The sequence below is a fragment of the Nothoprocta perdicaria genome, unplaced genomic scaffold (assembly GCF_003342845.1).
Source record: "Nothoprocta perdicaria isolate Ctin4 unplaced genomic scaffold, notPer1 scaffold_21, whole genome shotgun sequence".
Classification (NCBI taxonomy): Eukaryota; Metazoa; Chordata; class Aves; order Tinamiformes; family Tinamidae; genus Nothoprocta; species Nothoprocta perdicaria.
The window spans coordinates 4,263,705-4,289,524 of record NW_020455316.1 but is presented as its reverse complement, the minus strand read 5'-3'; the positions used below and the strand labels follow the sequence as shown (position 1 = coordinate 4,289,524).

The window sequence follows — 25,820 nt, the reverse complement described above, 5'->3', positions numbered from 1 at the left end:
TAATGTGGAATACGTACACCACAATTAACTCAATCTCTCTGGGTTTTGTTTAAGCTTCCAGCCTGGGAAGTCTCAGCCGCATGGACAATTAAGTCAGGAATACATCGCGGATGAAAAGCTTGGCCAGCCACGCCGAGGGCTCGAAATTCCTTTACAGCTCAGTGCCTTCTGCTTCACAAACGTTACAGTTCGACACGAAATAACCCCAAAGCTCCTTTATAGTCCCGTTTGGAACAACTTATGAAGGAACCGGGGCTGGAGACAAAAGAATTAAGCATTCAACAAGTGAAAAGAACAGTGGTTATTTCTAAACTGCGAGGGGCAAACCATTGTGGGGCTTCTCCTTTGCGCCAAGGCGCTGAAGAATGAATAAGCTGCTTAAGCGCATTATCCTGTTATTCAGGTCAACACCATGCAAACTGCATCCATGCTTGTTTTTTTTCTTCTTCTTCTTTTTTGGAGTGTTCACACATCTTAAGAGATTAACATTTACCATCSACTATTTCATGGCTTTCAAAACAATTCCTGAAAAGAAAGTTCTATGCTACAATCAAGGATGTCAAGCTGACATGATGACTGGGTACTTTTTCTCAATGACTCGGGTTTCTTTTGTTCCCCGGCTTGTTGTCAAAGCATAAACTTTGTTTTGTTCTTTTGGAAAAGGAATCTCCTTCAAAACACAACACTGCTTTTCTTTCCCTTTTTTTTCTCTTTACTATGTATATTAACTGATAGCAAAAAACCTTGAGACACGTTTAATTTATACACATTTTTTTGAAGATTTAAAAAAAGTTATAAAGTATATTTGGGCTTAAAAATACAACACATTCAAGCTTTAATGGGACAAAAAAATGGTTGCAAGAATAAAGGACTCAACTGAGGTTCTGGTACTGGAAAGATCATATACATCTACTTAAAATTAGCTGTGTAAAATAACAAACAGGTCTTTGAAGCACCACCTGAATGTATTAAAACAGTAATGACCTTTGAGGCTGTAAGGAAAAAGCAAGTCATTTAGACTGTCTTGCTATTGCAGCCTTACAGTAAAGAGATCAGCAAGCCACTGAAGCTCTTGAGCTGTGCACCTGGCTCTAATTTATCGGCAAAACCAGCAAGAAACAGAATATTGCACGCTTCTGTGCTTCAATAGAGAACAAACATGCTGAAATGTCATCTATTTGCAAACCTGGCACCAAGGAGTTTCTTTGGAACCGATCCATATTTTAGCGAACGGCTCCATGGAAAAGGGGAGGTGAAGGAGTGAGAGCTGCAGAACTCTGWGCCTTTCAACTCAGGAGGCTGCGAGCAGAGAGCGCCCAGGACCTCCCAGTGCCACCTGCAAGGGGTTGGTGCAGGGCCACGTCGYGCAGCAGCAGCTCCCCCCATGCCATTAAAAACTTCAAAGACCTCCGGCCCTGCAAGGCGAAATGATCTGCAGTGGAGCCAAAGCTGTAAAATCCAAGGAGAGCGGCACTTGGAGGGCACCTCAGAAGCCCTGGGACAACGATGTGCCACATGCCAGAAATGGAAACCATTCCAGAGTACAACTGGTCTAACAGGGCACACAGTCATCAAGGAAAAAGGGGGAACTGCTGCTGTCTTCACAATATTCACATTTTCTTATGTTAATTCCTGCACAGATGCTTTCTGCAGATCCTGTCTCATCTAAGCTTGCACAGGGGAAGGGCTGGTCAGTAAAGTGCAATTTCTGCTCTCCAGAAAACCCCTGACATTTCAACATTTGGGGGGTTCCAAATGACTGTAATTTTACTGTACATGCAACAAAATAGTTGTAATAAAACATTTTCTAAGTTAAAAACACAGTCTAAGGTTGGAGTTTAACTTTAGCTCCTACCAAAATTAATCAATCTCCATTCATTTGTATTCCTGGTTTGCAAATGTTGACCTGCTGAATCATGATTTCTGTCCTTCAAGAACTGCTTGCAGCTGCAATGTGTTTTCTATGGCACTAGGAAATGTGAGTAAGATTTCAATTCATATTAAACTAGGACTAGGCCTTTTTACTTTGACATAAACTTCATTTGAAGTTTGAAATACAGGGCAACGCCCTTAAAAAAGACATGTAACAGATTCTGTGCTTCCAAAATGCTACCTGAAAGTCATATTTGCCAAACCCTGCACTTAACTCTGACATTAATTGGATCTGAGGGTGTACAGTACATTACCAAAATAGGGTTCAGAATCCAAAATCCTAAGAGTTCAACATTTATTTTTATTTTTCTTTTACGTATACAGGTCCTGTTACATACTTCCTKACCTGAGAAGAGATCTTGGCCCTTCAGATCTAAAGACCAGACCTTTGTCGACACATCTGCCATCAGTGAGGGGGCTCCTGCACAAGGAAAGGGGGCTTTTCCTCTGTTTTGCCCCCAAAGCAGGAAAGCATAACTTTGGGAGGCTCGACTAACACATCCTCCAGACGTGGCCAAAAGAGAGAGACTGGCCAACACAGAAACATTACTGCATCTCTTTGCACCTCCCTTTTCAGTTTCTAAAACCCCATAAATACCATATTCTAGGTATAAAAAAACACACATAAGAAATGAGCTATAAAACTTGAGACTAACTGTTTAGGTGCTAAACTGGCTGACTCAAAGTGTCTTCTCTTCTATATTGCCAGTATCTGGGACACATAGATATTGTGTATATTGACGAAGACTTTACTATATTAAATATTCTTCCATCTGTAGCCCTAAAAGCATCACTTAAAATTGTGCTTTGTATATTCAGACAAAAATCCTGACTGGTAATAGACAAGATTTTGAAATACAATATACTTCTAATGCTCCTTTGGCATCAATTTTAAATGTAGGGCTTGAATGGAACAATTTCTATGAAAAATATAGATATAAAGTATATTACATAGAATGACAGTATAGTATAAAAAGTATAGTACGGTGTAAAGTATAGTATAAACACAGTATAGTATAAAGTATATTAAGATCTGCTTGGCACGGTCTGAAATACAAACCTTTATTAATATTCTGATAGAACAATATCCTTCTGTAATACAAAGGGAGAAGTTACCGTATTTCAAAATACCTTTTTAAAATCACTTAAGACAGTGATATGAGACAGGGCATGTTCTTTTTCCATATGTGCATAATCATCCTAACGTATGGCTTTGTGCAGCTAAAATAGACTTTTTCAGATGTTTCCCTTTAAAGACAAGCTTGACGTTTCCAAAGCAACCTGGTCTTTCCTTCCACAGGGCACTATATCTATTATTTGACCTCTCTGCATCTTGCTTGCCTTATGCATAACCTGAAGGAGAGTAATAGTTTCAGCTTTGCACAAACACTTGCCCCGTTGCTTACTTATTATAACTTTAATTATAAAGTGGCCTCCCGAGCACCCAGGCAGCTTTTCCCTGAAGAAAAACTGTCAATCCCAGTGAACTTCAATTAAAAACCAAACCATAAAGGTCGCAGTGCTGGAAAGAAGGCTTCGGGAAGGAATCATGCAACATGCTACGCATTGCCCACAACGTGTCCCCAAGCCAGAGGCCGTAGGGATGTGCACGGTGCCAAGGACATTCCGTGGGCTGCTTCCGGCCGGTGTGTGTGGCACGGGAGAAAGGGCCCAGTGTCCCGGGGGTGCTGACAGGGGGCAGGAGGCGTGTGGAGCTGCTCCAGCCCTTGGGCTGCCGGCGCCTGCTCCGGCCTGGGGATGGGGAKGGGGACAGGAAGGGCTCTCCCGAAGCCAGGCCCGCTCCTTGGCAAAGCTCCCGGTCGTTCGGCCCCATCACAGTCTTGTAAGTATATATAAAATATACACATGAAATAGCATAACTTATGTACTCCCCTCCATAACCCTCATTGGTGAGGGAGCATGAAGTACGAGATGCAAACAGACAAAGTTACTGCTGCTGCAAGAGGCAGCAGATTTTTAAGATTTAAGAAACTTGATTTTTAAGAGGCTGTTGTGGTATCTGCTATTTCAGGTCATTCAAAATGTTGGTGTTTCTCTCCAAAAATCAATTCTTGGAATCAGGCCATTTGTGAAGGGCTCAGGCTGGGGGTACGAAGGGGCATCGTGCGGCTGCCGGCTGGTTTCAGCGTGTTAGGAACATCTAAGTCCCTATCTCAGCTCAGCCCCAACATACTGGAAACCGTAAAGCACTTGCTAGAAAGCAGAAATATTTACCTCACAATTTTTAGGTGCAACTCAAGATTTGAGAGCCCTTGAAACTCCCAGTATTGATTACAGCCAGTCGAATGTTGCACTTGTCAAAGGAAGGTCCCTTCTGGACCACCCTGGAATTCACAACGACACTTGAATGTCTTTCCTGCACCAGTTCTAAAATTACAGGTAACACACAGCACAGCTACATTAAATCTATATTGTACCATACTTTTGTATTGAGTATTAAATATATATATATATGTATATATACAAACATACTGAGGGGGGAAGGCAATGAGGGCAATGATGCCTTTTTCAAAACCGGTAGGTTTTATTTCACCTGTTCACATTTCCTGCACATTGTACAGAGACCTCCACACAGATGGTGGAGCATTTTCAGAAAATCTCCACTGATGCTACTTTCTTTTGGGGTAAACTTAATTGAAGAATCTAGCAAAAATTTCCCTGTGCGCTGTGTTTTTCATGGCAGTTTCCAATCAGGAAAGATCTAGGGGTACAGCTGGACACAGTGCAGACTGCAGCTTTGCTAGACAACACAGAAAGTAAAAAGCAACAGACTTGACATTTAAGCCAAGTCTGTTGCTTTCCATGGTATTTCCATTTAAATGCCATGGAAACTTCTGGTAAAACACCTTACGCCATCTGTTACCAGGAAAGACTTTAATTCCTAAATGCTATTGGAAGTGAACTCCATAGAATTGCCATCACTGGATCTGCAAGCCAAGTTGGACATTGCTCACAAACCGAAAAGCGGGTGTTTTCTTCAAAACTGGATTAGATATTTATGAAAATCATAATATTATGATAATATTTATGGAAGTACTGCCATTGAAAAAGTCACTCTCTTGAAAGCTGGTACATCTGTCAGTGTTTCTTCTCTCAAGGTGATACACATAAGACCATGGTAACATATTTTAAATGAACATTACCTTCAAAACTAAAATTCATGAAATTGTTCTTTCTATGTTTTTCTCATCTTTACATGGCATTTCCTTATTATCACTAAGATTCTTTTTCCAGTACTACATGCCTGTGCACTATTGCTATACAGACGCTTCAAATCTTTCTTAAAAGCACATTTAATTTCTACACCAAATAGTAGCTATGCCAAACAGCTCATTACTAAGGTATTTGATTGCTAGGAAGAAAGGAGCTGAAGAATAATTCCCAGTCTTACAATTTGCTTAATTTGTACAAAAAAAAAAAAAAAAAAGAAAGCAGAAAACAATCCATATTTTGTATGACTTGTACCAATCTGAAATAATGGGATGCTTTGTACAAGCAGGATGCTGGCACTATCAGAGCCAACTGGGATGAACTTTAGGAGGACACAAGCAACATATTTATGGCAATATGCTTCAAGGATCATTTCCATTTGCCCTTTGCTGCAAAACTCATAAAGTGCTGAAACTGCATCTCCCACAAGATGCCTGAAAGTTTTGTAGGAAAGGCACAAAGCATCTGATATTTCTTTTCTTTTCATTTCATTTCATTTCATTTCATTTCATTTCATTTCATTTCATTTCATTTTTGTTTATTGTTTGAAGGAGCTTAACAACATTTTGGAACTTTTTAGGACCAGAACTGTTGTCACTCCTTGTCACTCCTCACTACCACAGAGCTATATCGTGTTGTTTTCTTTACAGAAATTTGTACTTGCATACAAATAATCAAATAAGTCACAAGTATAATTTCCATGCATATTTTCTTGGTTGTGCTGAACAGCTGAGCACACTCCACAGTACAGGCTGGCTGGACAGCAGAGAAGGTAAGAAGCAATGATCTTTTCCACAAATTAGAATTTTTCATCTAAAAATCTTTTCATTTGCAGTTCCTCAGCTTGACAATTACCTTGTAAAAGGGCTTGATAAATGAAATAAAAGCCACCTCCCCTCCTCGCTTCTCATGTAACAGTATAAAGCCAAGAGTGGCTAAAGCCCAGACTCAGGAAGCCCATAGGAGTCACTAATCTGGAACTCTGCACTAACCTCAAGAAACCCCCATTCTGCACAATTCTGACAAGTCCTAAAATTTGAAGTTTTCCACAAAGAGAGCTCAGAGAGCAGCCCGCTCCTCCCCCTACCAACTCTTCTCTCTTCCTTCAAGACTGATTAGTCCCATTTAATACTTCTTTTGCCTCTGCATTTTAAGAGGCTGCAAATTATTTTGTGCCAAAATAGCATCCTGAGTAGCACTGTTGCATTACTTCAGGCTAAGAGGCTTCCTATGACAAGCCTCACATACTGTCCAGCAGAGTTAGCAAGATCAGAGAGGCCTATTTCACTGCGTGTTTTAGGGAAAAATAAAACAAATAATCAGCAAGATAAATATACTACATTATGTTTAATGGGCTTGGAGACTTCTCCTAATGCTAACATCTGCACGCAGAAAGAGAGGCGATGCCAACTGCCCAAACGCCTGTAATTTGAGTTTGGCKTGGGAGGTTGGGCTTGGCCCATGCTCAGAGCCGCGGGCTCGGRGCACCATTTCATTAGAGGCAATTTTAGGAGGCATAACTCTTCTACACAGTCCAACTGAAAACAAATGGTTGTCTGCATGCCAGGGGCATTTCTTGAAAAACTTCATCATTTGTCTACTGAGCAAACAATAGTCCTGAAGAACCCCACATTGTTTGGGGCTTTAGCAGAGTATGCCCACATAGAGTCGCTAATATTGTAAYGTGCGAATAATGGGCAGAACGGGCTACATCTGGAAGAGGCTTGTGTTCTACTCATGTAATTATCAGACCACATAACAAGAAACTTCCTAAAAACCCTGTCATCCACTTTCCATAAAAGCTTTTACTCAATCCTAGGAAAGGCTGAGACTAACCATTAAGCTCTCTACAGACCGACCTTCAATAGGCCCCGTATCTTTAATAACTATCATTTCTTCTCCACGACCTCCAGCAACTAACTGGCTAAAGCCTGAGCTGCATGTCCCGTGTGACACATCAAGAAGCCTTAACAATCCCCGCAGTGCTGCATTTCAAAATGCACATGGCAGATAATAGCAGTGAGCTACAAAAAGAGATTACCACAACTCAAACTCATAAAGTTTACTGCTCTGAAAAATGAGGAGGAAGATCTCCACTCTCCAGTGCTGAAAGAACTAGTCTGTGTACTTGTGGGTCCAGCAGTGTGTGCTTATAGCAAATAACCATGAGCAATTTCAACTAGAGTTTTTATGAAGAGCCAAAAGAGTGCCTCTATTTGCAAAACAGAAAATGAGTGACCTGAACAACCACTGGCTTATGAACATATCTAACCTCAGTTGGAGATATTTCATTTTTTCCTTCAAAGTTACTAGAATTGTAGCAATCTTGATAAATTATCTTATCAACCTTCATGAAGAGAATATAGCAAGAGAGCTACTTGAGATCATTCMACCACTTTCAATAAATCAGACTTGCCTGCATTGTTTTCTGCAAAGCAACAATTTTGCACTACTCCCTTTATTTTTGTCCACTTACATTTCCTTTTTTTGTTTGCTTGCTTTCTTTGTTTATTTGTTTGTTTTTGTTTTTGGACAGGCAGTCAAAATATCTGTATAGAAAGAGTTACCTCCAGCTTTCTAAACCATGAGAAAAAGTTAAAAAAAAATCAGAGAAGAGCAGATACTTGTCCTTTTAAAAGAGGAAAAATCAGTAACATTTTGCTATTGCATAATAATATTCAATGGTATCATCCTCTACCATCCTGTGGTCATTATTAACCATGCCTGGGGGCAGCCTTTCAGTGCTGGCATCTCAGCTGTTGGCTACGTATCTGTCCTGACTCCTGGGCGAAAAGGGAAAACTCGTGCTGTGCCCAAAGGAGCCTCCTCGTGCAAGGAGCAGCTGTCATCAGAGCACCCTTTCCCTCCACCCGTGACACATTTTCTCTCAGAGAGGAGGCGTATTTCTATGGAGGCACAAATATTGCTGCTCACCCTACATTTGGGAATAATACTGTATCTGTGGCTCATTCCCTCCCTTGTCTTATCCATTGCCTGTCAGATTGCTGAAGAAGCTGAGAGGCAGCAGCTACTACTTCAGAAAGAAGGGAAGCCAACCAAAACAAAGACTATTTGTTACTGTCTTCTCAATACAACCGACTGGAAGGGACTGGAACGTATCTTGAATTAAAGCCGCCCTCAGTTTGCTCTATGGACACTCATGCATGGTATCCAAAACAAGCATTTCAAGACACTCATTCCTGCCCTTTTTTGTATGACCTCTTCTGTTGAAAAGTAAAGTAAAAAGAAATGAAAGGGACTGACCCAATTCCTGGTAATATCCCACACAGCTAATTATTTTTAATCTGAAATGAAGCTGACATTTAAATCCAGTGGCACCATTTATGTTCTGTCTGCTCAAGTCCTCCCCTCCTAAACATCTTCCCTGGTCCTATAAAGTCATTCCAAACAGGCTGTTTGGTAAATATGCCTGTCTACGGCATACGCCATCTGACTTGGTCAAATTTTCCATGGTCTAACAAAATAGAGTATTTCACAGAAGAAATATTCATAAATAGCTTATTTCAGTAAAAAAAGAAAAAAGGCCACACAAAAAGAATACCATATATCCCTAGCCAAAATGGCAACATCTGCAGGATGACAGTAGATCAGAAGTAGCAGACAACTGCTGAGGTCTTCTCACATGCTGAACAGTAGATTACATTTCTCAAAGATGCAAAGACTTTGTTCACTGAGAGGTTGACATATGTCCAAAATCAAACGTTAATCTCTGTAGAAGCCTTCTAAGCAACAGAACAATGGGTTCAATATTGAGACAAGAGAGAGAAATGCAGAGCAAGTATGAGATCCATGTCATCTAATTTAACCAACACATAATCCATGGACAAAAATAGGTAGTTTGCAGGTACAACTCATCTGACTAATTTGAGACTACAAGAACAAGTGTCCGCTTGTCTTCATAAAATTTGTCTAGGTGAAAAAAAAAGGTTCAGATGAATCTTAAACTCTAAGTCACCTTTTCAGTCATTAAGGGCTTACTGAATCTGACAATGAAGCCCCAAATTCTCAAGGCTAATCATTTAAACAAGTAATTTCTGAACTGAAAGAAAATGCAAATTAAGACACTCTCATCTTTTTGTCAAGACAAAAGAGGATAAGAATTAGAGTAGTATTATAGTAGTATTGTTTTGTATATGTCTTTTATATATGTCTTGTCTATGTTCAAATATTATCAGTAAATCTGCAGACACCTGTATTTACTGAGTTCAATGATAAAAGGGTGGCAATGTTTTATATTTTAATACATAAGCAGCAGAATGCTTGCATTAGACAGTACAGCTATTTATACAGACAGTTTTCTAAGGACTGATGAATTAAAGGGCATAATACAACCAAAGAAACACATAACTATGCAGAAAGAACCGTAGAAAATGAAATCAAAATGAATTGCAGAATACTATGGGCAAAAGAGAAGACAAATCCAAAGATCCTTCAAAAGGCAGTTGTGTAAAGAATGAAGCACTCTGGAAACTTGGGAATATCCTGACTCTCCATGTTCCTTCCCAGGAATGTCTGTTCAATGATACACTGCACTCACATAAGGCAAGCTCATTTCTCAATCATCTAGGCAACAGAGGGTTAAAAATCTTCCTGACTAAATTTGTATGCAGCTTTCAGGATATATTTGGAAATTTATTTTGAGTATTGAAAAAAAAATTAACATTTCGTTGCTCACAGATTTTTAATTGCGGAAGTGAATCTTGAATTGTAGGGGACATTCACTATTAAACACAATGAAAACAACTGTGTAAATTATGTGTTTGATACACAATCAGAAAAATAATCTCTGGTTTCTTCCAGCAAGTCATCATGCAGAAAGTCTCTTTGAATGTGACTGCATGGTATTTTTAAGGCTAATGGGTATCTTTGACTGATAAAATCATTTTCTTTAGCCTCTGCTCAAAGTTGGGAGTTCTGATACAGCAGGACTCACAGCTCTTACTGGTTCAGGGAAAAAAGTCAAAAGTGCCAAGAGTGAAGAATGAGATATTTTCCTTTCACAAGGCTATAGAAAACAACTGTTCAGCTGACAAGCTTTTGTGTCTCCTCTTTTTTTGATTTTCTTTTTGAAATTAATATTTGCTACTCTCCATGAGCATTGATGCATCTTGCAGTCAAGCATGTCTGTACATGCCACGGATGAGTTCATCAGATCACTGGATATGTTCAGGGAAAAAAAATGACTSTGGAAATTGAGTAGAGTTTCCAGAATATATCTGGGAAGAAGGTAAAGAAACATATGGAGAAAAAGAAACAGACAAAAGTCAGATGTGGACTGACATATTTTAATATTTTAACAAGATTAAAACAGGAAATGTGGTTTCCAAATAAAACACAGTATTCCATAACATAGAATAGTCTGTGCAAAAAAAGACCTCTACATCCAGTGACAGTTTACTTATTTCTGTTGAAGATGGGGCCCTGTGAAAATACGGTAATTTTCTAACATCCAAGGTATATTAACTCTATGTATGATTTAATGGAGACAGCTCTCTGAGTATGAAATACGTCCTTAAAAATGAATGTGAAGCCTAAACAGATATGTATATTAATAATAATTCCAGCTAAAACCAGCTTCAATAATAGTCAGCAAAAATGCCATCACACTGCCTTACTCATTCAGTGAAAAAGAGAGAACACTGAAATTCTGATGGAGATACACATGTATTTGGGTTTTGTTTTGCTTTTTACTTAATCTGATATAAAAATGTGTATTTTTAAACATCAGATTTCCAAATAAAATAATAAAATAAAATAAAATAAAACTGTAACCAATGGTAAGTGCCTACAGTTGTGAAGCCTGTATGATTCCATGATTCCACTTGATCAGTGGAATTGACCCGTAAGGCTCCATGCCGGAGTGTATGTCCAGCCCAGCAAGCAGGAAGCTACAGGCTTCTTAGGAACATAATCAAGCTAAAAAGACYGATCCACAGAGAAATAAAGTGATCCATGAGACATCCAAAAAAAGTTATGGAATCAGGTTTGGTATTTAAGTGATACTCCCACCAGCAAATATAAATTAAAACCCAAAATGCTCTATCAAGACCTGTGAGCTGTTAACATTTGCCAGTGATAACAACAGATSAATGTGCAAACAGACGTGCAAACAGATGAAACTATTGACATCTAACTAAAATTAAGTTGGAATTTAATTAAAAAATCCCATTCCATTGAATATTTAAACATAATACACATGCATTCTTTCAGTTTTTCATGAATTACCTTTCCACTATGCTTACTACATGGCTACGTGACTAACCATGACTTTGTTGAATATGTTTCCTATAGATTATTAACAAGCATCTAGGAAATTTCTGACAGTAACTGAACTCATTAATTAAAGAATGGATACTTCATGACAAAACGTACGTATTTCTCTTCTCTACTTTACACTCACTTAAAAATAACTATATCTCTCATAGCATGTATAAAGACTTCTACAAGCTATACTCTATGATGTTCCTCTGATATTTCTGATAGTTCAGATATTCTTTAAAATTTTTATCAATATTTCTGCCCAAGAACACATTCATCTTTTCAAGTTATTGGTGTGGATATACACCATAAGACSACAAACATAAATCTTTCCTTCTTGATTTATTTCATGTTTCATTTAAAGAAAGCTCATTTTAAATAACTGCTTGTCTGCTGACTCAGAAAGATTTCATTTACCCTACTTTTCCTCACCTGCTTTATTACTTTCAGTGCATTTTACTGAGAATCTAACCTGGCTGGATTAGAAGGCTCAGCAGTTGAGACCGAAGAGACTAACATAAAATAATATCTTTGAACAAAAAAAAAAAGCAAGTTATAACTTAGTCAAAACATTGTTTGAGCTCTACATGTGTCAGTAACAGACCAACAKAAAACATATTGAGATTGCAAATCTAGATTTATCATTACACTTAAAAGTCCTTGATACCTCTGAGCTAAAAATAACAATCAAAACRTTAAAGCTGTGAATGTTTCTGAATGTATTATATTGCAATTATAAAATAAGGGAATATTAAAGATCAAGAAAGGAAAAGCTCTCCAAAAGAACTATGAAAAAAATTGCCGTCAAATAGTTGTGATAAACAAGGCAAAATCTTCAAAGGTCCTGGCAATCATGGGGAAATGGGACTGTTTTATGTCCCATTCTTCCCCCAAGTCTTTCTTTAGATTTGCAAGTGTGATATAGATGTTTGCAGTTTCAAGCATTCCTGATCTACAAATAAAACATGTTTAAGAGTGATGGGCAATGCCCTATTTATTTGATGTGGAACTATTTAAAGGGAATATCCCATAACACGCTGGAAAGATCATTATTGTGCCCTGAAACAGTCAGGCTTCATATGCTAGTGTTTCATTCCCTTTTGAGTTTCCCATCACGATTGATCAAAAATGATTMACTGTGGTAAACTTCTTGTCCACAAAAATTGCCGACAGAAGGATAAGATTAGAACAACCAGCAGCAACCAGTGGCCCTCCTTACATTTTGTGGAAATGCCAGATATGCTCATGCATTGACTCTTCTCTCCTCCTCTGGCTACAAAATTTAGACTTGAAAATGTTCATCTTGCTTTTTTGCTTTTTCCTCTTTTTAGCCTTTAGACAGTTAAATGCATTAATTATATTATGTGTCTTTTGCACAGCAGCAAAATACCTTTTTATTTTAGAAAGCAATGCATCTAAAAATGAAACTGAGCCTTGGAAAAAGTCATGCCCTACTGCAGTATTTGCTGCTGGAAGGGAAGAAAGGGGAGGAAAGGGGAATTTTCAGGTATTTCCTCACTTGTTAATGTGCTGGCAGTGCACTACCAGGGAAGTATCTAGTAGTAASATCCAAGGTGAAAAAAAAAAAAGATGTCACCTGCTCAATAGTAGTAAACTTGTGAAAGACAGTGCAAGAAAAAATGAAAAGGCCTCCAGTTTCACCCGAAGTTTAACATTCAGTGTCATTAGGCCATTGGATTACCTCAGAGCACCTTGCCTGCACTTGGTTTATTGGCCGTCGTCTTATGGAAATAAGCCCCTTGGCCAACCAAGCTAATCTTGGCCCAACTTAGCCAATCAAACTAGATCAGTGACATTTTAACATAGCTAAATGACAAGCTCGGATCACACATAATGACATCTCTATTTCAGAAGGACTCAGAAATACTAGGGAGCACACTGGAGAACATAAACTAGAACTGAGATTCCCATATATGCATCAGCTACAAAACTACTTCTTATATGGCAGGAGTAATTCCTATCTGTAAAACTGAGGAAACACTAAAAATATTTTAGAGTGATTATTAGTGAAGTGCTGGTCTAGTCCAAACAATGGTGAATCAAAGGCGAGGCAGAGAAATATCACTTCTTCTAACTGAGAGGCACTGTTATCCTCCCTATAATACATCTGCTAAGCAAAGAATGCTCTGAAAGTGCCACTGATTAATGTGTGGATGTCCACTGTGGTTATCTTTCAGTCTGAAATCCCTSCAGCTGCACCCAGTGATTTGTTGGAGAAGTACCTGACATTAGAAATTGCAGTGCTTTCCTATGCCCAGCTCTTTTTCTGCCCAAGTTTCTATTTTGCTTGGGAAAGGAACTGTAAGTCAAGTTTGTCTCTATGTTTTATCAACAGTTTCCATTTTCATATTCATAAGTAGATTTTTCTAGTAGATGTGAACCTTGAAAATCTGGTACCATTTCTTGTGACATTTGGTGGCAAGTCACAGAAATGCAGAAAGTTACCTAGAGAAGGTGGTTGAAGAACTTGGCTTGAATTTGCCCCTCAGCTTCTCCAATTGAGGCTCCTGATGGGGACACCCGTCATCCCTCCCGCTGGCACTCACTGACCCACCGAGCGCTGGTCACCGCTCCGAGAGCCTCCTCGCACTCCTGCATTTCTCTCAGCAAGGTCAGGAAAAATATATCCCCATGCACACAGGAAGGCATGCAGAAGAGGAAATAAGAGCCCATGGTTTCCTGATGCCCCTGAAACGGGGCAGATGCAGGAGCAGTGGGTGCTTCAAAGCTGCCCAGAAATCACACGTGCGACCAGACCAGCGAGYACGAGGCAGCTGCAGCTATAACTTCTATGGCATTTCTTATGCAAGATACCAAAACCAAACATGCTTTTCAATCCTTCAGTTAAGCAGACACGATTAGACTAAGATTTTACGCTCAAAAGAAGTCTTATCTCCATTAGTTTTATTTCTATGCAACACAAGCTGTTAGTCTGCCCAGAACTCATAATATACTTTGGTTGAGTAATTACACTTTAACTAAAGCAGGCTAGATTTACAACCTATGAACACTAATAATACTGCCAGTAAGTCAATAAAGATATTAAACACTGCAGAACTGAAAAAATAAAACCTCTGAAATACTGTAAGTCTATGATTATTTTATTATTCCTCATAGAGATGCATATTTTAGGTGGTGTTACAACTATTTAGCACAAGCCTGGTTCGTTTTTGTGTTGGTCCAGTTTCTTAAAGTGAATAGCATGATTYCAAATGTGTTACTGAAGCTAAAAATAGGAGTCAATCAAAACTTGTTTACTCATTTTCATATTTAATTAATTCCAATCTGTTTTAATAAGATCTTGCTCATCAGTAATAGTTATTTTACACTCAGCTTTGATCAGCCAAACCTTTTCTGACAACCAACCATTCCAATATTTTACCTAAGCTTTATGTCAGGCTAAAGCAACAAGGGCTTATTTAAAATAAAAAGGCCTTTATTTTAATATTTTTTAATTAAATGTTTATTTTAAAATTTACGGTACTGAGTATGTGTTTTTCAGGTAGATCTTCATTAACCTAATTAATATTTCCTTGTACCTTCTCAACATTCATCTTCTCTTCTGCAATGATTTCCTTTAACCATTGCAAGGAGATTAACATGCAATTCAATGGCACATGAATGTCCAAAAACCAGGACTCTTGTGACATCAGGATTTCCAGGAACAGTTTTGCATCATTACTGAGACTGGCCCATGAATTCACTTCAGTTGGATTGAAATCCACCTGAGATGAAGCCCTGATGTAGACCAAACACTGGTTTGGTCTACTGGTCAAGCCACAGTTTTTATTGAGACTTTCATCATCTAAAATACTCCATATAATTACCTAGCAATTCTCTATATAATGTTTTATCTATATATATATATATAGATAAAATAATGTTTTAAATGGTTGAGTAAAAATGTTCTAACAGTTAAGATTACTTGCCTCCAACTTGTCTATGACTTACAAAACACACATATTATTTTTGGAAGCGGCCAGCACCACTCCTTTTGGACACTCAGTCGTGCCTACATCGATTATATTGAGTAGTTTACTAGTTCAGTCATGCAAAGTCTTTCGACTAGGTCAATTTTTACTCATAACAAACAATTACTTATTATTTAGATGATTTTATAAAAATGCTTTATTTGTTTTTCTACTCATTCATTGGCATTATGAACAATGGAACAATACCACAACTAAAAATACCTTTGCTAAAACTGAAAGTAATGAAGCATCTAATTCTTGCCAGAATTTGTGCGAATATGTGCTTAGAGCTTTTTATTTTTTAAGATCCCGAACATAACAAAATGATACAGGATGAGAATTTGTGTGTTTTTTTCTTGCAATCTGCTTTACAGTTAGATTTAATCATTCTGGAGAATGTGCAGGTTGTGTGCAACAGCATTATAGCTGCCAAAACACATATTTTAAAACTGATTTTAAAGTAGTCATTGAGGCCCCCACAGAAAAGGAACTAACCTAATGGAAAACATCTGCACATTTCAAAAAAAAAATGTTTAGAAAAATTATTTGTATGTGCTCAAGTCATGAGAGCGATTTCTATTATATATTTGTATGGAAAATCCTGTCCTGAAGAAGAAATATAGCATAAAGAATACAGTCATTTGTCAGAAAGGTTTAGATTTTAGGTTTAGGAATTTTAAGTTTAGGTGCGATTGCACAGCAGTTGGACCTAATATGCCAGCAAAAAAGGGTTCTCAGGTTTTAGCCATTTCAGTTCCCTCAAGTGGCCCCACAAGCACCAGCAGGAAGGCGGCAGCAGGAACGGGCTGCCAGTATGGGAAGGGTGGGAGAGGGTTGAAGCAAAGGGAGCTGCTGCCCGCTATCCTACCTGACAGGGAGCACGGCTGCCAGGGAGCTGCTCCCAAGCTGCAGCTCAGCCCRGAGCATTAGCAGGCAGGCTGCGCTCGGCACAACACAGGCTACGGCCACGGAGCCCAACCATCAATAACACAACCCTGAGGTCTCATTCCCAGCTCCTGCTCCCTGATGACAAAGGCTTAAGCACAGGAGCAGCCAGGCCCCACTGGAGGAGGCAAATGAACCATCTAYTTATCCAAGGGCAGCTTGGCCTGACCCTGAACGCCCGGTTGTGCTGACTCCAGAGCAGGCCGGGAGGCAGAGCCCGGGTGCCACCTCACCCCACCAAAACCCACAAGGACATAAATGGCACCGGTCCTTAYACGAACATAGGCTCTTGCATCTGCAGTAGAACATAACAACAACAAAAAGTACCTGGGTGCTTTTCTCTGATGTATGTATTTTTATGCATTTGATAGTTAAAGAATACAATGTCCTGTGAACAATAATGAAACTGGTGCATATAAGTAAAAAAATCAAAGAAAATAGATCAGAAGTAGCTGATACGATTAACTGCTTAGACCCATTCAGCATGAGGTAAGTGGCCTAACTGCACATAGCTGTTCAGTTATGTGCCACAAGGGTGTCTGTCCCCTTTCAGAAGGGGATTTAGTAGGGGGTCAGAGAGAGAGGATGCAGCACTATTTCCGAGTTTATTAATGCTTTTGTGATGTACTGTCTGGATTACACCAGCGGGGCATGGATGGGATGCATGTTCCCAGCTCAACACCCTGGAAGTCGCAGATAAATTTGCTGGTAGGGCTGTGCTTTATTTAGCTTTTTTATTCAGCTCTGATATATTTATGTGGTAACGCACACAAGTTTTAATGCTTATCCCATTTTTTGGTCTAGAATTTGTTTACTTGTGTTAAATCATAATGACTTTACTCATGATATTTTGTTTGTGGGTAACATCATCCAGTCTCACGACTTCAAGTTTTCTTTCACTAAAAAAAAGAAAAAAAAAAAAAAAAAAAAGAACGAACAGGGCCAAGTAGTTCTTAACCAGTAATCCTGTGAGGCCTGGAAATAACAAAGCCATTTTTCAATGGAAAGCTCTCTCTTTAAATTCTCTGCTTCATACAAATGGGAAGCTAAGTTATACAGGATAAGGTCTACTTACTTCAAGCACTAGGAATTCATTTGGGGRAAAATCATAGCATGACTGCGCTTTCTACAGCTGAAGTCAATATACAGCTGAAGTACATAGATGTGCATTCCCAGCACAGATCAGGCTACAGCTTCAAACTCTTCCCCAAAAATGAGGCAGAGAAATCACATGTGAAACCACTGCAGAAAAATTCTTCAGCAGAAATAGAGAAGGAATGCTGCCTTGAATTATACTTTTAACTATAATGTCTCCCTTTGTCCTGAAATACATTACCATTTTGTAGCACTTACTATGTATGCAGCATATTTCCCATAGTTTCCTTGACTGCTCCAGCCTTGCAAGGTATGTCTATAATGTGCACTATGAAGAGAATATCTACACTGTGTATTAGCGTAGAGACTTTTTCTATAACACTAACGAATCCCCACGTTATCAAAGACTGCATGAGAACAAAGAAAAACAATTTTTAATATAACTTTTTTTGAAAGAGCTAATACTCACTACAGCTCATAGAAGTATTTACCTCATTATCTGTTCCTACATCCAGCATCACCGGGAGGCACTCATGAGGTTTTACTCCTCCACATGCTGTATAAAGTGCCAGTTTACCAACCGGGATGCCCATTCCATAACAGCCAAGGTCTCCAAGACCTAGAATACGTTCTCCATCTGTCACCACAATAGCCTGGAGGAAGAAATAAAAACACAGTTAAAATCATTTCTTTACTAACATGACATTGGTACGTACTAAGCATTTTTTCTTCTTATTGTACTTCTTAATTAAAATGTTAATGAGTACAAATTAGTTGATAATAGAAGAAAGGCCTTGAATTGTTTTATTATAGTTCACCATGTTTTTGTTTCTCTATTTCCAACCTTTGCTTGACTGTTAATGGGAACCCCATGTAAAACTTTTAAGAATACACAAGGGAGTATTTAGTATTACATTACAAGGGAACTGGCCTTGTTCCCTCTTACATTTTCTGTCAACAGTATCAAAACAGAACAGGACRGGAACGGCAAGTTGCCTATTTTCTGCCTAACAAAGAACAACCCGGCACTCCTGGGTTTTGCCCTGACTGTTTTCAGCAGAACCAGAGGCCTCTATTACTGCTGCCCTTTGACAGGGCTGTCTGCAGCCACGTGGTTCTTGCCCTTCGAAAAAATACGTATTCTTCTTCCTTTGARGCAAATAACATACTTCACTCGATAAGGATTTCATCATATTTAGTGTGTGTTTTTAYTTAGAGAAATAAATGAATGCAGTAAAACCCACAAACCTGCACTAAAAAAGAAGAGTTTTCTATGTAATGGGCAGCAAAAGCAATGCCTTAGCTTGCGGCAAAATGTCAAACTCTTGCTTTAATATTTCTACCATCAACAAAAAGTACAGAAGAAACTGTGAAAAAATTTACAGGGGCTAGTGCCAACGACACGCTTTTTCTTTTCTAGCTTGCTGGAAGTGTTGAGGGAGAGCAAAGTCTGCATGTATTTTGAAATTCCATATACTGATTAGAGCAATGGAGATGATTAAGGGACAGGAGCACCTATTGCATGAGGAAAGACTAAGTGAGCTGGGATAGTTGAGCTTAGAGAAGATAAGATTGAGAGGAGATCTGATCGATATGTACAAATAACAGAAGGGAGAATGTAAAGAAAATGGGACCAAACTCTTCTCAGTGGTGGCCAGTGACAGGACAAGGGGCAATGRGTACAAGCTGAAACACAGGCAGTTCCATCTCCATGTGAGGAAGAACTTCTTTCCTGTGAGGGTGACAGAGCCCTGGCACAGGCTGCCCAGGGAGGCTGTGGAGYCTCCTTCTCTGSAGATCTTCCMAACCCGCCTGGATGCCGCCCTGTGCCCCGTGCTCYGGGTGTTGCTGTTGGAGCAGAGGGTTGGACTGGATGATCTCTAGAGATCCCTGCCAACCTCAACCATTCTGTGATTCTATGATTACATATGGATTTTTTTTTTTTTAAATCTTCCTGCTCTCCTTCCTCACAGTTCAAAGCCGGGACTCACAGGCTCCCAGRAGCCCTGGGAGGGCAGCACGTTGTGCTGGGCAGAGCCACCCTGGGGGCTGCCAGCACTAGGCTGGCAGTGGCCTTGCCAACAGTYCTGTCCCCAACTGCTCTCCCAGCTCCCTTCCCTTCTGCCCAACGTGATATTACAGCCTCTTGCCAGGCTGCAGAGTAATGCAAACAAGAACATAAACACAGAGAACAGAAAAAGAAAATCCTTATTTGCAGCAGTGCTTCTTTCCCGAACGCAGCTGCTGGTGTAGATCGTGTTAGTCAGCAGTCTGGCATCTGCCCTCAAGGCTCAGTGTGGGAAGCATCTGATAATATAATAATTTCCTTGTCTCAGCCTGTGACAAGCAGCTTTAGTTGCAAATTTAATATTTTGTGAGAGTGCTCATTACGTAATGTATTTGGGGAGTTATTACTACAAACGCAGCAAAAATATTCAGGGGTTTTTGACTGTATCATAGGCAAAGTAGTTGACTAATTAATCAGCAATACAATAAAAAATGCTTAAAAGCAAAACAAACAGAGGTTCAGAAGCCTCAAATTGTAGCTGCATCAACATTGTTTCTATTAAAAAATAAGCTAAAAAAATCACTGAAATCCAATTAATCATATCTCATATAATCAGGATAATACATTTGTTAAAAGAAAAACTCATCAAAACATTTCAGGAAAATCAATCCAAACCAGTGTCAGCTTTGTCATGCAAATTAAACTGAACTTACCTTGATGATTCTTTCTGGCCAGGACTCAAGCATTGTAGCAATGTGTCCTCGGTCATGGATAGTGATAAAAAGTCCTCTGGAGAAAAAAAAAACATTTTAATAAGTTATTTAAATAATAAATTAACTCAACCTAAATATTGCCAAAGTACATAGATTCCATTCAATAATAAATGCTCAATTTTGTAAAAATGAATTTTTGGGTCTGAATTACAGACCTGCATTTCACAGAAATTAGGGGAAACATAACTCAGTAAAGCTTCATTGAGTGATAAGAACGGTGTAAGGTTCATTTCTAGTAATGAAGTTCAATTTCAGAGATCACTGAGCACTTGAAACTATCRGGCAAAATTCATTAGATCTATAAAAATACATTTAATATTAACAAATAGTTTGGTTATTTGTTCCTGACCACAGAACATGTGCTAATATTATGTCATTGATTGTCTATGCAGTCCTAAAGCTTATACACAGAGATAGTCCAAAGTTTTAATCTATGAATCAGAAATGAAACACCTCATATATTACCATTACATAACATAATTTATTTTGGGGAGAGTATCCAGTTATGCATTTAGAAAACAGTTTGTCTATTTAATTACTAAATCAACATACAGGAAAGTGGAAAATGATCTTGTCCATATAAAAATCCCTTTGGTTTCAAAATATACAGCATATCATGCTCAGCATATTGACTTTTTACTTAAAAGAGTTACTTCTAAATTGTCCACTAACACATAAGTTTAAAGCAAAATGGCACAAAAAAAAAAATTCTCATTTATTTTTACATTTTTAGAGAAACAAAATCAATGTAATATCCTACTCATCAACTTTTTGTTATTATTCTTGACACGGTAGATATATAGCCCAGGTCCACTTAATTTACTTCTGTGTCTTATCTACATTTCTTATTGGAGAAGGTGAAAAAAATTCTCCCAGTATAGCCAGTTTCTTTAAAAAACACAGACAAAATGACACTTCAGAAGTGCAGGCCAACAATGACTTCTTTTAAATGAACTTTTCACTAGTAGTTACAAACAGGTGTAGGTTGGAATTATTCTAAAACATTTCATGCACCTATACAGAGTAAGAATTAGAGAAAAGYGTAGGAAAAAAACTTCAAGTCTACTGCAGTATCTCCACTCATCATATGCTTGGAAGTGGGTGCAGGTCCATGTAGGTCAACCCTACATGGAAAATTAATGACTCAAGAAAACGCTTGCCAGATAGGACTGCAAGTATTCCAAGACAAGCAAAAAAAATCCCACATCATTAAAGAGTATATTAGTCAAGATACCAAAATGAGTCCAAAATTATATCAATTCGTAAATGAAAAATGCACTTAATATGCAACCATCTTCTTTCCTTCTTTGATATACAACATTAAAACATACACTTGAAATTGTTTTATTCTTTTGGGAAAAAAAAGTGGTCAGAGTGGATAGACTACTTTAGTTGTTTAAATTTGCTTTTATGCCTGCACTGCAGCCCTGGGAATGCTCTGTTGTACAGCCTGGCCCCCTTCAGCTGCGAAAGCTGCTTCCCTTCCCCAGGCTCAGAGCAAGCGCTGCATCCTCAACGATTGCGCCAGCCCTTCCAAAGCACCGCCCGCCAGGGCAAGATTTCCACCATCCCAGTGGCAAAATATAGAGCCCGCAAGTGGGAGGTTTAATATTTACAGCATTTATGAGAAGCTCTGGTATTTACAGACTGCAGGCTTTCCTAATTGCCATTCCGTTACTTAAAAAGAGGGCCCTATCAAGGAAACACTCTAAATAAGCAGCGCAGATAAAACATAAATGCTTCCTTTCTGATGTACGATACATTATTTTATAAAATACCATATCAGCCTTTCACATAAATCATAAATACATCCTATTAAAATGCCAGCCTCAGAGAGGGTTGATCTGGAGAGACGAAYATGCTAATGAAAATGAAAAGCTTAAAAGAAGAGCTGGCTGGAGCCATCACCCTTGTCTTTCTCTCCTCCCTTCCTTCCACTGACACTGACCTACTAGATTAGTGTTAAATGAGGCAAGATTTTGTATTGATTTTTCTAAAAAGCCAGAGTCCAGCCCAGTGTGGTTAAGTGACCTCTTTTTTTGCAAACTAGGGAGAAAGGTCTCCATGGAATAAATTCCACTGCCCAGGAAAATAAATGCAGCGTGGCTGCTCAAGAAAGAATTTTGTACCAACATTTGTAAGGACCTCTGAATAAGTATTCAGAGCCCATTGCAGAAATCTGTCCAAGCAGGATCACATTCAAAAAACAATGAAAAATAGGGGTTAAAGTGTAAACAGAGTCATGTCTAAAGCATTTCATTCCCTTTCTTCCCGCCTCCCTCCATTCTTTCTATACATTAGTAACACATTTCTGGAAACATTGTCCTGAGTCACAATATACCCCGGTTTTAAGGGCCCAATTTCCTCATCATTTGTTCTTTTATCTGAATCTTTTCCTCATCTTTCACTTTTTTCATTAAAGCATCTTTCATTAAAACATCAGCTTTACAGTGGTGTAAGAGCCACAGTGGCTAAGTGGCCACAAGAACATTCAGCCCAACCCGCTGGAATGGAAAGCCCTGACAACTGTATCTGCACACAGCCACCTACAGGTAGCACTATATGGGCCTATATGTTCTTCTCATCCCTGAGATCATGCTAGGTCTAGAAAAAGCAGCAGCTGCACCTGCTAAAGTACTAAAATGGGGATAGCTTGACCCAAACAGACAAAACTCCCAACTATTTTCAAGCCTCTGTCCAAAAGAAAGTTTATGTGTAAAAGACTATCATGAGTTACACATAACACCACTAATATTTAAGACTTCACTTTATATATTAGCATAGATTTGCATAAATTAAAGCCCCACAGTCTCCTTGTAAACAACATTAAATAGTTTTTAAAGGGCAACAGTCTTAATCATAGTAAAAGAAATCATCTCAAGAAAAACTGCCCTAAACAAGCAATCAAAACCCATGTGTTCACTTAAAACATCTAAGTACAACTGCATTCAGATGAAATGTCATCACTGCAAGATTATCTTCATTAGGACCATAGTGAAGAAGGTACAAGTTCAAGAGTTGGTCCTTAGAATCAATCCCATGAGTCTGGGTGACTGAACAGGTCCACCACACTTACTTGCATTCAGGTTTGGGAAAATYTCTTCCTCATCCTAGGGGGGTTCCCCAACACGGCTGTCTTGATAGTGTTATCTTCTCGCGCCACTTATTTCCACAGGAAATATGATTATAACAAAATTTACATTTTACACTCAAACTTCACAAGCCAAAAACCAGAAAGCAGCCTTTGCAGGTCTTTGCTTGCAGTGCATTCAAAGCAGGCCCATCTCCAACTTACTCTTACTCTCTCCCTGCAAAAGCTCAGTGAGCCCCGTGTTGACAGTCCGGAGTCCCATGAGGGCTGCTCTGAGGAAGCTTCTTTGCTTAATTTCATTTGCATCTCTACAGCAACCAAATTTTATCTTTTATGTTGCTTTGATCAATGAGCCTGGCTGGCTTGGGGCTTTGTATAGTGGAGAATCAGTAACTTGCTCCATTTCACACAGAACACACGTACAGACTATAAAATTACCAACAAAACAAAGATGACAATTTGAAGGATTTTGTTCCAGATTCTGAGYTTCTTGGTCACAGACATTATAGTTATTTTTTTGGTTCTGGGATAGCAAGCTATGAGGAGCCTCAAGAAAGGARGATGGCATCAACACCAAGCCACAAAACCTTGTTTTGGATTGACACTTTAAGAAGATCTATGCCCAGAAGTAAGAGTTAAGTAGATGGGTGAAGATGCAGAAATGGAAAGGAATGGAAAAATGGAAATGGAAATGGAAAAAAATATATTTATATTTGCCTTTATTTAAAAAAAAAAAAAAAAAGGTCTGAGTAAAAATAGTTTCTGCTTGTTTTTCAGTATGAACATGTTCCTGTGGTTTGGATATCTAATAAAAAAAGAATTTCTGGGAAACAGGAATGAGCCCTCTTGTACACATTTTAAGGACAGCCTAAGTTTGCAAGCTCACTGAGAAAGCATGTAAAGGTTTTATAACATATTATGCTCCTTTCTATGTAAATTGATCCTGTGATCAATTGTGAYACCTCAGTCACACATATTAGTTTCTCTTGCAGAGCAAGACATCAAGACTGCTGTGGCTTAAAAGGCCAATCAACAAAATACTGAATTAAATCTCACTCAAAATAGCAAATCAGTCTTAGAGTGTAGGCTTTGAAGACACACACACAGAAACACTGACCTTCACTCATTTTGGCCCCAACAGGATGTCAGTCCAGCACTAATTTATGTCAGTCAAAGCAAATAGAGCACCTCCACTCATACTCATTTCTAACAGCCAGAAGATCTTTGAAACTGCAAGTCAGGAATAGTCTGCAACACCAGTAAAATCAGAGCTCTGTATGAGTAAGATCCACACCAGGGCATCTCGTGGCTCTAAGAAGGAGTGGAAGGAATAGAAGGATCTATTCTGGACCACCAAGTTTATACACTRTAGAAGACAGTTCACATAATTTGACTCTGTTACGTTAGAACAAAATAAACAGAATTAAATGGAGTATTTGTTTATCATGCTTAAAGTAAATAATGTTTCACCAGCAAATTATTTTTCTTTTTTTTTTTTTATTAAAGCATAGTTTAAAAAAAATGTGTCACAGAAACAGAATAATCTCCTTTTCCCTTCTCTTATCATAACAGGAGATACTTTAACATGTCTGAAAAATGTCTGGCATTTTTCAACGAAAAAAGTTCAAACTTTTCTCACAACCCTACAAATTCAAAACCAGTATTTGAATTATTAACTGTATATAGAATTATAATAGAGGTGACTTAACTTCCTCATGCAGCCTAAATCAACAACCTTTGAAATAATTATTATAATAATAAATCTTAGGCCGAGGCTTCAGATTTTTTCTGAGCCTGCACTTTCCCAAACTCCTGGACTTTGCAAGAAAGAGGCAAGCTACTCCCCTAGCTTCTCAGTTGAAATCTACTCCTATTTGTATCAAAATTATCCAAATGAAGCAACAGAACACAAATATTGCATTATAGGTACCTATATTTGCACAAAATAATGGCACACATTTTTTCACTAAGAAATAATAACCTTTCTGATCATACATGCTCTGGGTGTCCCTGCTTGAGCAGAGGGGTTGGACTAGATGATCTCTAGAGGTCCCTTCCAACCTCAACCATTCTGTGACTCTGTGATAACTGTTCAATGGCCCTTCTGTGAGCATATAAAATTTGCCCAAACTCTTAATTGCATCATCGCACACTAGGTTCCTTTTCAAGCATCACCTGGGGGGCCTAATGCTACCAAGAGGCTGATTTAAGCTGCTCACTGCTTCTTTTTGGTCAACTTTGCCCCCTGCACAGGAGTAAATTTCACCATTTTTAATTTCACAGCTATTTCTCTCAATGAATAAAATACTTCACGATGAAATTACAACCACAACTGACTCTCATCCTGAATTCAGCAGTATTCACCTGGTCTTGAAAAGTTTTCAACCATCACATATTCAAACAAAAAACAGTATTTTAACAGGGATTTGTAAGAAGCAGAAGAAAGACTAAATCAAAAGACAACACCAAAAATG

At 38.6% G+C, this 25,820-nt stretch overlaps 1 protein-coding gene across 1 annotated transcript in view; it reads right to left on the bottom strand.

The window, feature by feature from the left end:
• Positions 1–25,820, bottom strand: part of ME1 (malic enzyme 1) — a 159,973-nt gene that overhangs the window by 71,714 nt on the left and 62,439 nt on the right. Inside the window, exons 4-5 of the mRNA XM_026038409.1 lie at positions 20,196–20,271; positions 17,966–18,127 (exon numbers count right to left, since the gene is read on the bottom strand). Of these exons, the coding sequence (XP_025894194.1) occupies positions 17,966–18,127; positions 20,196–20,271 (238 nt within the window). The remainder of the gene's footprint in view (positions 1–17,965; positions 18,128–20,195; positions 20,272–25,820) is intronic.